The sequence below is a fragment of the Thunnus thynnus genome, chromosome 8 (genome assembly GCF_963924715.1).
Source record: "Thunnus thynnus chromosome 8, fThuThy2.1, whole genome shotgun sequence".
Classification (NCBI taxonomy): domain Eukaryota; kingdom Metazoa; phylum Chordata; class Actinopteri; order Scombriformes; family Scombridae; genus Thunnus; species Thunnus thynnus.
This window is the reverse complement of record NC_089524.1, coordinates 34,885,028-34,902,564: the sequence shown is the minus strand read 5'-3', so window position 1 is coordinate 34,902,564 and position 17,537 is coordinate 34,885,028. Positions and strand designations below refer to the sequence as shown.

The following is a 17,537-nucleotide window of genomic DNA, read 5'->3' as shown; positions in this document are numbered from 1 at the left end:
TTTCAGATAATCTAAAAGATCTAGTTAAAATAAATTCTGAAGGAAAAATTGAGAAAATTGAAAAGTTTTAAAACCTTGGAGAGGGAAAATTCTGTCTTTACAAGGAAAGATGACATTCATGAATACTCTCTTAATTTCTCAATTCATTTATCACTTAATGGTACTACCCTCCCCAGAGGTATCCTTCTTTCAATGTTTTGAACAATTTTTTTTTCCTTTGGAATAATAAGCCTGACAAGATTAAAAGGCAATACATTTATAACTCACATGAAAATGGTGGATTAAATCTAAAAAATATTGCAGCAATGAACATACCTAAAAGCATCTTGGATTAATATGATTTACCATAACAGTCTCTGGAGAACAAGTCAAAACTTATCTTCTGTGTTGTTATTCTTTGACAGCAAATTGTTCCCCTTTTTTCAACTAAAATCTCACCACGTTGAATAGCTATTTCACTAGCAAGGACCACACTATCAATAAGATGCGTTTGAATGATTTATTAAGAAAAACAATTGATGTGTGTAGTTCTTCTACTTGCCGACTGCACTGTGGGGAAGCTTATAGAGAATCAGCCGTAGCACCCAGGCAATGATGGACCCCTAAAAGCTCCATTTACTTATGATAAGATTGAGGAGATCTGAGATCTTTGAGATCTGAATGGATGTAGCAATGGTACGTTTGGGAGGAACAACAGCCCATGAGTTGTATGAAGTGTTTTGGGATGCCATTACAAGAGGCTCAAGTGGCAGCTCTGATCCTGAAGGAGTGTCCAGAGTAATGAATAGGAGAAATGCCAGACAAGTAGAGCATGTGGTGGAAGTGCTGGTGGAACCAGAAATGAGTAGCTACTTGTCTGGATGTGGCTACTCCAGACTGTCAATGATAAACTCTGGAATTTCTGGAATTGCAAGTAGTTTGCGATGGTCTTAGTGGAGATTGAACTTTAAGTAGTCAAGTCAAGTCAATTTTATTTATATAGCGCCAAATCACAACTAAAGTTATCTCATGACACCTTTCATGTAGAGCAGGTCCAGACCATACTCTTAATTTACAGAGACCAAACATTCCCCAATGAGCAAGCACTCGGCGACGGCGGCAAGGAAAAACTCCCCTTTGACAAGAAGAAACTTCGAACGGAACCTGGCTCAAGGTGGGCAGCCATCTGCCTTGAGGTTGAGGTTGGGTTGAGAGAGAGAGATCGTGTCATTTTAGAAATATATAAGCCTGAAAAGCAGGCGTGGCGGCTTGGGTCGGAGTAAAGAGCTGAGGCGGTGAATTTGGAGCATATGAGAAAGCCAAAGAATGCAAGTGAGAATGTGACTTCTAAATATCGAGCAACGTGAGGAATGCTATATCTGGAGCAGATGGTGTGGATGCTGACTGACAGCAAGTTAGCAGTAAATGGAAGGTGGTGGGAGGAGGAAGAGTGAAATTAAACGAGAATGGCTGGAGACCCAGCCTGGTGCCGGTGAGGAGTTCAGAGAAGAAGCAGATGCCACGAAGGAATTTAGAGAAGAAGTTGATGCCGCTAAGGTAAACATGGATGGTATGTGTTCTGATAGCCACCACCGAAGGGGTGTAGGTAATGAAACGGTCATGGTGTTGAGATCAAACGACGGGTAGGCTATATTGTACTTGTCGTGAAGCAATGACGACCGGGTAGATCTCATGAACAGCTGGAGATGTTTGTAGAATTTTCTGCAAGCAAGAACTGCATGATCTCAGTTGGCCATTTGATGGAGAACCATCATCCATCATGGAAACCCCCAAAACCAGCAAAAAGACTGGCACTGGCATCTCGGTGCCAGGTTCCCCTGCTAAGCTGGATGTTGTGATTGCTGGAGCTGGATGACAGGGAGCGCTGACATTCTGGTGTCGTTCACCCTGGATGATGTCGGCTGCTGGTGTTGGAAAAACCTGAGGGGAGGTGGAGGGCCCTGGAATTCTGGTGTGAGGCGAGAACGGGCAACTGGCAACCTGGTTGCCAGAATGATGGAAACAGTGTGAAGTTACTAAAGTCATGTCAGATTGGTTTTGTTGGTAACTTGCAACCCGGTGCTTGTAATGGCATACAATACTGAAGTGCCTTTAGATCACCTTTAATTTAAATTGGCAACCCGGTGCACATAATGATAGAAGTTAGAGAACTGATGTTAGATTAGTTCTATTACTAACTTGCAACCCGCGCATTTAACAGCAGACTTTACTGAAGTGATGCTTGATTACTTGTATTATTAAACTGCAACCCAGTGCACATAAAGATAGACATAACTGATGTGATGTTAGATTAATTGTATTGGTATTTGGAAACCCGGTATGTGTAGTTGCAGATGTTACTGAAGTGACTGTAGATTAGTTGTATAGTAACTTGCAACTTATTAGTTACTTGTATACTGGTGCATGTAACGGCAGATGTAACTAAGGTGATGATAGATCAGTTTCAGTTTTAGTAATTGGCAATCAGGTATATGTAATGATAGAAGCTACTGAAGTTATGCTAGATTCGTTCTATTACTAACTTGCAACCTGGTGCATGTAACGGCAGATGTTACTGAAATGACATTTGATTAGTTGTATTATTAACTTGCAACCCAGCACACATAACGATAGAAGTTATTGAAGTGATGTGAGATTAGTTGTAATGGTATTTGGCAACCCAGTGCGTGTAATGGTGGACATTACTAAAGGGACTCTAGATTAGTTGTATTGTAACTTGCAATCCTGATGCTCGTAACGGTAGACGTTACTGAAGTGATGTTAGATTAGTTGTGTTAGTAACTGGCAGTAGCTAAAGATGTTACTAAAGTGACGTTATAGTTTTATTAGTAACATGCAACCTGGTGCCAGTAACCATAGATGTTACTAAAGTGACATTAGATTAGTTGTATTAGTATCCTGCAACTTGGTGCAAATGATGGTTTACATTACCGAAGTGACATTACATTAGTTGTATTAGTAACACTTAGTAACAAGTGTGACTCTGTGAAGTCACACTTGCTGACTATGGTGGTGATTGGCTCTGGAGAGGAAGCTGGAAGTGTGGGAGACTCGGTGATCATTGTTGCCGCTAAGTAGAGATGAAACAGTCTGGCTTTATTGTCGCTGTGGTTGAAGGGAATGTCTTCTCTTACAAGAATCGTTGGATGTGGGCCACAGTTCAGTCTCAGATGTCTGGCTCCATTTGTGAATGTAAAGACAGCTGAATCAAGAGGAGGGTGCACCATGGATTTGCTGTGGTGGATAGTATCCCGGACTGTAGCGAGCTGATGAGGAAAGAGTTGAAGCCGCCTGCTCCCGCGTTTATGCCTGTTGTGTCTGTGGTTTTCGGCCCTCACTGACAGAGGAAAGGAGGCCTGAGATCTACCAGGAGTTGGAGAGTCATGTTAGGGGAGACTGAGTGGAGGTGCCCTTGAGGCTGGTATGTGCACCACTGAGCGCAGCAGCTCTGCTGGGATGCTTGGCTGTGGTCTCCCTACTGTGTCGTGGCTGGAGGAGAACCGGTTTCAAACAAATCTTCATCTGACTCAGATGGGTTATTCTGCAGTTTGTGATCCATGACGAATTGACTTTTTGGAATCGAAATTTTGGCGATTGTCCAAGTTTTAGATAATGCAATCATGCGATTAGGCTGGAAGTACAGTTTGTCTGATGAGAAAGCTGAGACAAAACGGCTAACTTCTGGTGGTAGCTTGAGCTTGTTTTTGGAGTAACTGCGAGAAGCTAGACTTAGACTGCATACATGTGAAGCTCAGAATACGAGAGCGAAAGAGGAGGAGAGGGTTGTGGTGTGGTCCTGCTCCTGAAACTTTGCTAAATAAGCTTCAATTAGAGGAATATTATTGAATCTCTCACCTTTATTTGAAGATGCATTGAAGGCTTGGTTGAGTTTCCAGTATTATCCTCCAGACACCCCAGATAAATCCAAAATCCAAAATATCCAAAATCAAATAATATGGATGAACTCAGAACTGTTAATAGATGGGAAGCCTTTTTTATGGGAAACACTTCAGGGAAATGGATTTGTTTTTATAAATGATATAGTAGATAGCACATGTGATTTCCTTTCATACTTTCAGTTTTGCTGTATGTATGATCAGATATGTGATATTTTTAATTTCAGTCAGTTGCTGTCCCAACTAACTGGAAACGGAAACTACAAAATAGTGGATACAAACATTACAACCTATTACAAGGTGTCAGAAATGGCTATCCAAAAACGGATAAATAAAATAATTTATAATTTTATTATTATTATACATTTTTATTCATTTTACAGAGATTATCTTATTTTATTTTCTTCTTTTTTCTCCAATTGTTTTTCTCATGAAGTTATATAGTCATGTCATCATATTGTCCTGTGTGTTATGTGTATTATTTTGCCTGTATTAAAAAAAAAGTATTGTAAATTTCAAAAGTTCAACTTCTGGAGACAAGAAGTCCATTCTTAGTGTATGTGCACTGGAGGATTCAAGTTTCCACATCACACTTGTGTAAATTGGACAGGATTGGCTTCCAAACCAGTTGTGATGTCACAAATCCTGTTCGTATGACAGATCGTAAACTCAGATTTGAGGTGAGCACAGAGAAACACCAGGTTATAAAACAGAAAATCTCACCTGGTCCCTTAACACCTCCAACACTGTCAAGCGCCCTCAGAACTCACTTTTGCTCACATTGTGAGGAAACTGAGGTGAGCAAGGCTCGCTTCTGATTGTATTACATGATACTCATCAGTAGATGGAGTTTGCCTGGCTGCCATGGAATTGTAGATGTTTACATTTTTATTTTTCTGAGCATTTTAAGGACTTCTCGTCCATGTTGGCTTTGAAACTGAGATTGAAATGCTTTCACACATTAAAATGAGCATTTGCATAGCTATTCAGAGGATATTATGGAGACTGCCATATTCTGGAGTTAGTACCTTAGTGCAGAGAACTATGTATAGGGTCAGGCCTGATGCGCTGTTCCTGAGTGTTTACAGCAACCACTAGAGAAAAAACAGTAAAAGAAGATATTCAGGAAATATAACACTTAAGTTCATTTCTGGGCAGATATTATATTATGACAGACCTTAGCCATCTACATTAGTTTCAGTGCTCCCCACCTGTACCTGTTCACCCTGCAGCCATGCACAGCCAGCCTGAAACACTGATGCTGAAACATTCCACTCTGTCTGCTGACTCCATTGAATTATAAACTGCCCTGGGGATATAACAAAGATTAGCTTTCCTCTCTGCTTTGTGCTACTATTATTCTTATTCTCAGCACTGAAACCTCCTTTTAACTTTAGAATATGGAGAAAGAGCTTCAGGCAGTGGGTATGTGTGTCTGTGTATGAGTCAACATGTAGGCCTCCAGGGGGAGTTACTATGCAGATTGAAGGAGGCTGAGTCAGCAACTGCTCCTCTTTTGTTCTAGGACACACACACACACACACATACACACACACTATCACTGTGTGCTGATCATGATGCCTGCCAGTGGTCAGTTATATCTGACACTGCTGCTGTGATCACCCTTGGTTTTCAGCTGGAACTGAAATAAGTATAACAATACTGTTATTCATGAAACATACAGTCTTGAGTACTTTATTATTAACAATTATTTTTCAGTTCTTGAGCTCTTAATGTGATGTGTTATTTCTTGTTTGGATTAATTGAAGTTGGCGATGGAGGACAAATATTAAAAATTGTTATTGCACTCTTAGCTTAATAACTTAATTAACTTAATATAACTAGTTTACTAAAGACAGGGACATGATGGTGAGAAGTCAAATTTTTTAATGTCAAATATGGTCCCAGATGAATTCATTTGTAATTTGACTATGACATCTGACATCCATATAGGCCCAGAAAGATCATTTCAATTTCAATTTCAATTTATTTATTTATATAGCTATATTATATAGTTATCAGAGCACTTCGAGCAGGTCTAGACCGTACATTTTAATTTACAGAGACCCAACAATTCCCCCATGAGCAAGCATTTGGTGACAAAACTCCCCTTTGATGGGAAGAAACCTCAAGCAGAATCAGGCTCTGGGTGAGCGGGCATCTGCCTTGACTGGTTGGGTTGAGAGAGAAAGAAGGAGGGAGGGGGAGAGGGGAGAGAGAAACAGAGACGCATAATAACAACAATAAAAACAATAACAATGATAATAATAATAGAAATATGACTAGTAATAATGATAGCAGGAGTGGGTGTCGAGGCAGGACACCAACAGGACTACACCACCATCCCTACACCATCCCTGCACCCATGGCCCACAACTCGAATTCTGGATTTTCCTGTGAGACGAGAAAGCACAAAAATTCCGGGGAAGAAGCCAAGTTAGTAACATGCATAAATGGTACATGAATGCGTACAGACGGAGAGGAGGAGGAGAAGAGAGGACCTCAGTGCATCATGGGAAGTCCCCCCGGCAGTCTAGACCTATAACAGCATAACTAGGGGCTGATCAAAAACTGATCAGTGAACAGTGGCAGATCTAGAAAATGTTACATGGCCTTGCAAAAGGTTGGCAATAAATTGTGGCAGGGTGGCATGGAGGGATGGTGGATTGTGGTCCCCACGTAAAAATACATTCTACATTTGTAGGTAAGTGACAACAAAAATAGTCAATGACTAAAACATATTATTCAGAAATTGCCATCTATTGCCCTGGAACTGACAATGAGATTCAGCTGGACTGGCAGCATTGGCTCATGCGTCTCTCTGTCTTTATTTCTCTCTCCATCTGTCCCTCTCTCTGATTCTGTCTCATCTTTTCCCCTCAGCTCTTTATCCCTTACATTCAGTTCTTCTCCATCTCCCTCTTCTCTGTTTCTCATTTCCTGATCTCCTCCCTCTGAGTTTGTTGTCCTCTGCCTTTCCTTCCTCTCACTCAACTCTCCTTTTCAATCTCTCTCTCTATGTTTTCATCCTGACCATTCTGCAGCAAATTGTCTATTTTCTATATATCAGCAGATCAGTCTAGCTTCTCTGACCTACAATAGTAAAGATGTAAAAGGATTTCTTGGTTAGAATCCAAGTTAAAGATTATAGGAGCATGTAGTTAAGCTACAATCATTCAAATTGATAAACATTTAACAGTGATTGACATTTAGACTAACTAATCCCATCATGGCTAAAATATTCTTGGTCTGAAGATCTGGATGCAGCAAGACAGCAGTGTCTTTAATGTTGAATCCTCAATTTCCTGGTAAATAGACTAAGCTTCAAGTTATACTGCTCATCTTATGTCTGACAACATCCAAAAGGAGCAACATAAGTGCTGCTGAGACATCTATGAGTAATAATTATGAAATTCTTTACATGGCAAAGAAAATTAAATTTCGTCTTCTAGTTTTGTTTTTACTAGTGCAGTGCCCGTTCAAAACTTGCCTGTTCAGAACAGGCCGATTGCTTGACCTCTGGCCGCTACTTCAACACATAGAAAAGGCAGACAGAATTCAAGAGATACGCGAAGGACGTGCAGACACACAGACATACAGACAGAGATTCCTTCCTTTAGAAGATAGTCTAGTGCAGTGCCCGTTCAAAACATGCCTGTTCTGAACGGGAAGATTGCTCATTATTTCTTGAAAAAAAACAACAAAACACACACACACACACACACACACACACACACACACACACACACACACACACACATATATATATACACACATATATATATATATATATATATGTATGTGTGTGTGTGTGTGTATACACAATAAGGATGTAATAAATTAAATGGTTTTAATCTAGACAGAAATTTCACCAGTGAAACTACACTGAAGTTGAACCGTAGAAGCGGGTTATGGCCTTCCATTGGTTAATTCTACTGCCAATCAAATGCGTCTGCGCTCCTATTGGCTAGTTTTACTGCCTGCGCCTCTGTTTATTTCTCCTGTGTATGCTCGTTCTTCTCTCGGGCAGTTTAAGTGAGCGGGGCGCGTGCCTTTGTCCCGTTCAGCAAGTCAGAGCCCAGAAGCCCCGCCGTGCTCTAATGTGACGGTGTTTGTATCAAACAGCCCCCGCTGCACTCAGCTACAAAGCTGAGCGGCGCGCTGTTCGCTTGTTTAGTAAAGTTTATTAAACGTGTTGCGTGTCCAAACAACTTCACACTGCACTTTGGTCCTCAGCAGTACACCCGCCGAGTGTGAAATCGAGTTAGAGCCCAGAAGCCCCGCCCCGCCACTGCAGAGCGGAGGGCTGATGTCTTGTTTATTCAGTTTAATTATTAGTATTTATCGTGTCGCGTGTCCTAATTGCATCAAATTTGACATGGCACTCCCTTTTTTCCCCAGCAATGCACCCACCAAATGTGTGGAGTCGATCCGATGAACGGTTCAAGAGATAGGCTACGTGAAGGACACACAGACATACAGACGCAGACACATACACACAGACACAGACATATACACACAGACACCTATTCCCCCCTCCGTCTTTTGTCCAGGGTCCTTGTTGTTTCTCCACAGGTGTCACATGTGACGTCATGATGATGTCATATAGTCTCCAATCTTCGACAAATGAGCCAAGGAAAAAGAGATCGACATCAGAAACAAGGATTTCTGCCATATTGTTCACCTTTAAAGAAAAATGTGATGTTTTTCTGAAAAAATGTATCTAATTTTATTTTTTTAAAACTTAATTTTATTTGTAATCCTTAATATCTCCAGTAGCAATTAATGTGTGAAATTAACAACAATGTATGAAATAATAGGATATTGACCTAAATAGAAGCCAGACAAAACCCAAACCGGGGAGGGAAAACAATTCTGCAGCTGGTAGATGAGGTGCATTAGAGAAAACATTATAAGGAGAATTCAGCACCACAATAACAAGTGCAGACAATGAAGGCAATGAAGAATGCAGGCAAAATCAATATCAGCTTTATTTGTGTTGTTTGGACCACTGAAAAATGCAAAGAAAAGAAAAAGAAACAAAGAAAAAGTGGTATCCTTAAGTTCAAGTGCAAATATTAGGCTATTCTGAATTATACATATTGGTTTAGATATATTATTCATCATGACCAATGATATTTTGTACAGTCACAAAACATGTCTCAGGAGATGTGTGCTCAGCTCTGTTTGTGTGTTTGTGTGCTGCAGTCATTTACTCTTAGAGCTTTCCTAAATGTAAGAGCAGTTTGAAGTCTCAAGAAATGTGCTTTATAGCCTGGGAAAGCTAGTAAGTAGAACTGGAGTTAAGATAAGTTTGTCACAGGATGTGGATATGGTAATCACAGGACAAATTATAAAAATACAATATTTGAAGTACTATTCTATATAACTACTGAGAATAAGCATGCCAATGCTAACTCAATTCAACTGCTTGGGATAGTTGAAATGATGGTCTCTTTGCAAATCATTTTTTATTTCCTCAGGTAACCACTTCGTAATTGGCAGAAAAATGTTGAGCCACAGCAGACCTCTTACCTCTGTCCTTAATATTACTTATTAAAACTCCATCCAACATAGCAAAAACCTCAGGGTCATTTTTGAAGTTATATGTGTAATTCTACTTGGATTTTATGTTTTTACCCATGTGGATGGATGTAAAAAATGATCAACTTTAATGATGGCATTGTAATAGCAAAATTACAACAGGGTATGTTCCCAGGACAAGGGAGTTGGTGGTCACAAAAGGAATCAGGAACTCCAAATTCCCATCTCGTCGTCAGAGCGAGCCATGCTTTAATAAGCATATTGCCATGAGAAAGAGGACAGCAGCAAAGGGCAGAAGTTGCAGTGCATTTTCAAGTTTTGGATCAGAGTTGAACCTACAGTACCTGGACATTGCATCATATAGGCTACTCATGCCTAGATCAAAGCCCATATTCAACAAACTGTAGAATTTGAAGGTAGATAGGGATAGATTCTGTAAATCCATTAGCCTACAGGCCTACTAGCCAACACAAAACACAGAAAGTTATAGGAAAAGTAGAGGAAATGAAACTGATTAAAGAGTGAGAGAAAGACAGCGAGTGTGGACAAAGTAATGGAGGGAGAAAGGAGAAATTAAGAAATAAATGAAAGGATGAAAAGACACTGGGATAGAAGGAAGCAGTAATGAAATAAAATATGCTTACAGTATGCGAGGACAGAAATAGTGAAGTACAGAGCCAGAGAAAAAGCTGAAACAAGAGAATGTAGCCTAAAGAGAGGTAGAAGGTGAATGTAACACTATTCTATTCTGCCGCAGCCTACCGGGCGGGAGGGGGGGTGTTGGAGAGAGGGTACTGCCGTGAAGCCCGAGGCTTGACGCGGGACGTTTCTGGTCTCGAGCACCGCGGATTTACTCCGGCTGGCACGCGCACGATAATAGAAATGAATATGGAATGATAACGACCGACAGCGCGAGATGGGCAGGCGTTGAGATCAGCTTTAACTTCCTCCGGTGGAGGCTCAGCTTCGAAATGGTAGGACAAAACCTGTTCCGGTACAATAATGTAGTAGAGTGTCCCTTCCTATTGGTGTGCTGTTTCGTGTTTTCCAAAAAAGACGCAATGCGAGGAGACCCCTCCACTATTTCTCTCTGTCTTCTAGCAGCGTCCGAACATTATAGTCCGATGTGTGACGTTTGCCTATGGAGTCCCTCGCTAAATTTCATTCAAAAATCATGCAAATAAAATATCCTTTACACACCGACAAATATAAACACCTTGTACAACAAGACTTGAGAACAATGTTGAATTGTCAGGGTCAATCCTTAAATTCGGCACAAACCACACGTGAAAAATCACCCATAACTCGATAAAATCTTAACTTTTAGAGTTGGTTCGCCTGTTCTTTCAATTGACGTCTTTGCCAAACACACTGCAAGGCGGAAGTCAGCAGTTTGAGACGATTAGGAAACTTGATATTTTGTTGACATAAAGCTCTTCTTGAGTCTCATACGTGCGCCGAATTTGCCAAAACACCATCAAAAGGGTAAACATTTAAGGTCACGCACGACACGTTTAGTGTGTCTGTAATTTAACAAGCCCGCTTAAAACTGCTTCAGTTTAGAATGAAGTTTGGAGCAACGTCGCCTCCGTACCGAAGAAAGGGACGTATTGGCGCTACACAGCCTTAATCCCACCGGGATCGGTTAATTTGGTTTCCGACCCCTGGTGGCGCGTGAGTACGCGGACAACATGCCTTAGTGCGTGTTTATTAGCGCGTGCAGTCGTAGGAGAAAGTTGTTGAGTTTGGGGGGGTTTTGTAGAAAACGTGCAGCAGCAGGCCGGTCTGCCGGTCTGCCCCCTTCCGTTCGTCACGCGGGACAGCGGAAGGCCAAGTTGAAGTTCAGCTCAAGCCTCCTTCTCCCGGTCTATCTGAGCGTGCGTGTGTGTGTTAGTCAGCAGAAAATGGCCGCATTTGGAGCCAGCGGGCTAAGTTAGAATGACAGGCCGTCAGAGGGCTTTCTGTCCCGGCATACAGCTGAGGTGGAGAGCCGCTGGAATAATCACAGAGCTGCAGCTGGCGGAGGTTTTTCTGTAACCGCAGTCTTGATGGAAAAACTCAGTGGAAGATTCGAGTTCAAGTTGGGAAGCGAGCCACTTGACAACATCTCAGACTGTAGAGAAGAAAGCAGTCAAATATTGCTCCTCCATCGCCATCAGCTCCATTAGATGAGCCGTGACACAAATTAAATTTGAGAATAGATCGTAGGACTAAGCTATCTCAATGATTGCTGTGGCTAAATTCTCCTGAACACACTTTGCAATGCCCACGAAATAAATTTAGATTGCACTCGGTGTCTGGATGTGACAGCGTTTAGTTTATTAATAATACACACATATATATATACACACACACACACACACACACACACACACACACACACACACATATATATATATATATATATATATATATATATATATATATATATATATATATACAGTTTCAGTTGAAGGATAATACAAGCACACATTTTCAAGCAAAAAGCCTAGAATTACGACAAACTAATGAAAGTGATCATAATGACATTAATGCACTCAAAAGTGAAATGATTTGTCATTGTTATCAAACATGTAATATAGTTTGTGTATTTTTCCCAATTTTAAATCCTGTTTTCCATTCGGTTTTATTACACTGGGTAAAACATAGGTCTATAGGTGATTTGTAAAAAAGGTTCATATTTAATAGGCTACCTACAAGTACAGTAAACATCCTCACTTTCTGCCATGAAAAGGATGTGGTAGGATGTTGGTGGTTCAACAGCAGGTTTGAAAGACAGGCTGTCCTAGAAAAGTGAACTACAGTAGCCTACATAAAGTATTTAAGTCAGGTCCACCATCTCTAGCCACTAGCTGTGGATCATCTACATGTTAATAATCCACTAAGTTAATTTATGTAATAATCAAATAGGGTCCATTCTACATCCAAACTGTACATCATTGTTATGTTAATGACATATAATACATTCTTGTATATTAGATATATATTTGCTTATTGTTCGTTTTGTAGCCTAATGTTACAAGCCACAGTTATATCACCCCATTGGTTTTTATTGTTCATTGAATATATTTATGAATCTTAGTAAGCTTTATCTATTGCCTACTCACTTTGCTGCTATGCCAGAGATTCTACACTGCATTTCACTGTACTACTTACTGTGTGCAATGACAATTAAGTTGTACCTAATCTAATGTGAAAATAAAATATCAGTCTTTGGAAGCACTTCTAACCCTCCACAGTATGAATAACACCAATAACGAGCAAATTATGGCTCATGGATATAATATGCTGCTTTGTTTTTGGATGTATTCAGAAGAACACGTTAAATCATGCTCTGTAAGGAGTGTGTGTTTACCCATGAGCAAGGGGTGGCATCAGTCTCACCACCAAGAGACTGGACACATTATCAGGACTGTTGACAGTTGTTTTGTGTGTTAAGTATGTGCACAGTGTGAATTGAATTAAGGCCACAGTATAGGCTAGTGCAGTGAATGTAAAGCTGATCCTGAGATGAACTGGAGTGTGTTGCAAGTTTATGGCAGAGGCAGAGAGCAGCTGCTGCGACTTTAAGCCCGTTGTTTGGGATGGGCTGAATTCATAACGTCATTTCAGCTCTCTTTCTTTTATTCTTCGTCCTCTCATCTTCTTCCTTCTCTAAATGACACAGTCCGTCGTGCTCCGCTACACCTCCGGCCATATTCTACTAAGAATGATTATTCCGAACTTTCTCTGTGTTTTTCTCCCTGCGGGGCATTTTTACTGGGCCTCAACTTTTCTGGCGTGTCATCATTTCTGGAGTTAACGCGGCAGAGTCATCCGAGGCGACTGGAGCTCTCTCATATCTGGATTCTTTACAAACCCAGTTAAACAGTCCAGGAAATTCAGCGTTTTCTCTAACGCGGAGACACGGCTGCTCAACTGTATAAGAGGGGGAGAGCATGTAGAAATCTGCCAAAGACCATGACGACGCTGTGGAAATTAAAATGTTCAGCCCAGGGATGTTTATGCTAACGCACAGCCTGGTCTGATTCACCTTCTTCTCGCCACAATGATGTTTTCTTCTCTCTCTCTGTCTCAGGTAAATTTGCACTGTGCTTCTCTGTAGCTCCTGATCACAGTGTTACACTTGCACGGCCAGAGGAGAACATATCCTATATGGATGTTAAGCTATCATGTAGTTACCTAATTATCCATGACACTGTGTTGATTTGATAACGCAAAGTGTGTAGGCCATATGAGAATACAACTTAATGACACGTCTTCATATCGACAGTTTCAACAATTCCCAGCTGCAGTTGCTGTCCTTGTGCAGAATAGGACAGACAGTGATATCAATCAGATTAATATCATGAGCAGGTAAGCAGATGAAACGGTGTAGAACTGAATCACAAAGTGTTGCAGAGGGGCTTGAATTAACATGTGGTTATTAGCTGGGACATGTTGGAAGGAGTGTTTGAAAGTAGTACATTTCATAAGATTTATCTTTCCCACAGTATGTTAGTCAGCTTGTCTGCTTTCAGTATGCTGTGTATGTGCTTGTGTATGTGTGTATCAGTGCAAGAGCATGTCTACATGTGTTGGGAAAGATTTTTCCGTTAAGCTCTATATGCTCGAGAAAGAAAAAATATTTGGAAGATAATAGATAGACAACCCAGACAAGCTTTGATTTATTTTCTAAATGTGGGACTTGACAGAAAGGCTCTGATAGCTGCAGAGTTTTTCCACTGTGCAAGTTGCCTGCCTTATTCCTTTCTATGGGTATTCTATGTAATGTGTGACACGTCAAACTGTAATTCCAACTGCTTTGAAACAGCTTCTTTTAATACCCTGGACCTACTTGTATTATAATATACACACAGATACTTGTATCACATGCAAGTCTATTCGCATGATTTGATGTTGTAGTTTAAAGAAAGTGGGAAAACTATTTTATTGAGACATGAGAGTGAGGGGTGCTGGGGTACAATGTGATGAACAGTTTTCGATTGCCATCACCAATATTTTGTGATATGAAGTTGTTCATATGTGTTTTTATGATCATTTTTAAAATCTAACCGCTGTAAAGCCAATAAATGACCAAACATTCAAATATTCAGGACTATCCCCTGAAATATTCTTCTGAGGATGAGAAAAATAGAATTCAAATTATAAGACTAAAACTCTCTATTAAAATTCAACATTGCTGCTGATTTGTACTTCTGAAGTAGTTTGGCAGTGCTGCTAGTATTCTCCTCTACTGTCATTGATATTTCTTTGACTGCAAGGTTGAGCTAGCCTCAACACAATGCAATCTCTCATTCAGCATTTCTTTCATCTGTCTTTCTGAAAAAATGAAGCGTGTTCCTGGAGTTTCTTTCCCTGTTATAAGACAAATCAGTATCCACTACAGTAGTTGCCATCAGAAGTTGAAACCTCAGTGATTTTTATGATACAATTAAATGATTACGTTGTGAGCATACAAAAAACTAAAATTCCCATGAAAATTTACCAGTGTAGCAGTGCGGGTACTTAGGTCAGTGTAACTTGGTTAAAATTCACCAACACTATCTTCTGATGTCCTTTTTTTCAACTTTTGTGTCTCTGCTGTCTAAAATGTCTACACTGTTCAGTCTCTGTTCTGCTATCATTACAGACATGTCTGAACTAACTGCGACCCCTTGACATGCCCATGGTGCATCTGTCGAGCTTTGACGTTTTATTATTTAACTTAATAATGTGCTCACAATGTTCATATTTCTAAAATCTAACCAGAAACATACTGACAACGCTGCCATGTGTGATCTGCTGTGTGCACTGGATTTAATGGTAACTTGGTACATAATACACAGAAGGCAAGAGGTTGGGAAGGGGGTGGTGTTGTCAGTGATATTTTTGCTCCAGGGCCCTTGAACAGGTTAATCCCAATTCAGCCATCACAATTCTTTATTACAAGCTAAACTCAAGCAACATTATCAGAATCATGAATGGAGTTGTAATATGACATGAGCTACCCACAGGGAAAGAAGTTTACTGGGGCAAGAGGTGATATTCATTGAGGTGAAATATATATTCACACAACTAGAATAGAAAAGAGGCAGTAGAAACAGTAGAGATAATATCCAGATATTAAAGGTGAGGCTAACAAGAAGAGATGATTCATAGTGACATTTGCTCCTGTTTTGTCTCTTAATAAGTATTATCAATAATTGATACTCTTGAAAATTGTTCAAAGCAAAATAAAGCCATCTCTGCTGCCAAAGGAGAGAGAAAAACAAGACTAGGTCAAAACCTAGTATATGGCTGGACCGTGTATGGGAGTGCAAAGTTGTGGCCAATTTGTTACAGGGATAGTCAGTGGTAGTGTCTATAATGAATTCCTTGATATTAAAGGCTCCATGAAATAAAAAAATAACATTTTCCCAGTTTTAGTTCCCAGGTAATAAGAGTCCTGCATGACTAGAGCTATGAGTGGAAGTGCTGTAAATGCCCCCTGATGACATCATAGAAAACTGTTCACGCCAAATCATTTTGAAAGAGCAGTGGTCAATGGGGAAACTCCAACACTTGGCTGGCCAACCAATGGTATGACTTCACTCAGTCACTCACTCAGTCACTCACTCACGGACAATTGCATTTGTAGGGCGGGCCCCTCAGTTGCCGTCCAGCCAAAAATTTATAGACAGTCAGTGCACCACTCCAGAATCAAATTAACACAGCTAGCTATTTAAATGTACCTCTGCAGGTCTTCCAGAATGAAGAAAATTAAATCGGAGAGATCTTGGTGTTTTTAAAACTCACAAATATATTACAAACTGATACAAATAATCAAATCTCAATATGATGGCTGATTCACTTAGTCCTCATGTCTACAGGATGCGGCTCCGTCACACCTCTGTCACTGATCAAAGTTTCAGAAGCGGAGTGACATGCAGTGTGTTGGCTGTCTGTTCTTCAGCAGACACATTTCCAATATTATTTGTTTGTGAGTTGTTTCACAGTCATTTTTTATGTTTTACAGCAGATTGAAAACACAATCGAAGCTTGTTTATGATTTATATGGTAACAGATACTTGTACTGTACTTTGCATTTGTAAATTACTGCAGACATCACTCTGTTTGACAAGTTTGTATCTGTATTTCCTATATAGGTTTTCCCTGGAGTCATAGGTGGCAACGGCTGGAGAACGTGTGTGGTGCGGTGCAAACAGTTTGTGTGTACAACTTTAGAGCGTTGTGTGCTTTAATGAAAAAATCACGATTTGACAAACGAAAGTGTCCATAGGGATTTAAATTTTATACCAAGATGGAACACAAGGATCAAAAATAAAGGTGACAAATGACGGTGTTTATTTTGTGGGCCTGGGATGATATGTTTATCTCCCAAATTGATGCTGTCACCATAGTTGGGTGCCGATTCGATTCAGAATTAATTCTCTATCAAAACCAATTCTTGATGGAATGAGTAGAAAAGGGGGCTCTATTTTCAGTGTGCCAAACCATTCACTGATGTCCTTAGTCCACTGAAATACATATGAAACATAACTGCCAGATAAGATAAATGGTCTGCAGCCTTTTTATTTTAAAAATTTAACTGCATTAATTAATTAATTCATTCATTCATTTGAAATCATAATACAGTCTCCTGCCTGTATAAGAATAACAAAATGAGGAAGAGGCAGAGTGCTCCGCTGTGTTGTTATTAACATTATAGATCCAGCTGTGGAGAGCAGCCTCTCTGCTGCACCGTTAGCTCCGGGGAAAGACATCGCTGTCCAACATGCTGGGCGGGCGCAGGGTTTTTGAGGTGAAACAGACTGAGCACAGTTATTTTCTTCACCTCAGAGTTGGTTTAAGTCGTTTAATGCTGCAGTGTGTGCAGGTCAGCAGGTTTCGTTTGTTACTGCTGATCGCTGTTCCGCTCTGCTAACGTCAGTCTCTTAGTGATGGTGTGGAAAGTATTCATGATGTACTTCACATTCATCTTGCAAAAGGTAATTATTTAATCATTAAGTCTTTTTTGAAGATGAATTACAAGATAACACTAGCATATGTGTGCAGTTGACTGTCTGGATGCTGCACTGCCCTTGCAGTTGAGTTTCGCCTTTTTCAGTCCGCCAA

General features: G+C 40.3%; 1 protein-coding gene across 7 annotated transcripts in view; it reads left to right on the top strand.

Annotated features, from left to right (window-relative positions):
• The first annotated feature begins 10,222 nt into the window (after window positions 1-10,222).
• The window catches only part of nfic (nuclear factor I/C), a 66,204-nt gene continuing 58,889 nt past the window's right edge, over window positions 10,223-17,537 (top strand). For 2 of the 7 annotated variants that reach the window (XM_067598058.1, XM_067598057.1), the window contains exon 1: window positions 10,223-10,414. In XM_067598058.1, coding sequence (XP_067454159.1) covers window positions 10,334-10,414 — 81 coding nt within the window. In that variant the 5' untranslated portion in view covers window positions 10,223-10,333. Of the gene's footprint in view, window positions 10,415-12,850; window positions 13,519-17,537 lie in introns of those variants that run through there. The other 5 variants (XM_067598051.1, XM_067598054.1, XM_067598053.1 and 2 more) reach the window with 3 other exon arrangements.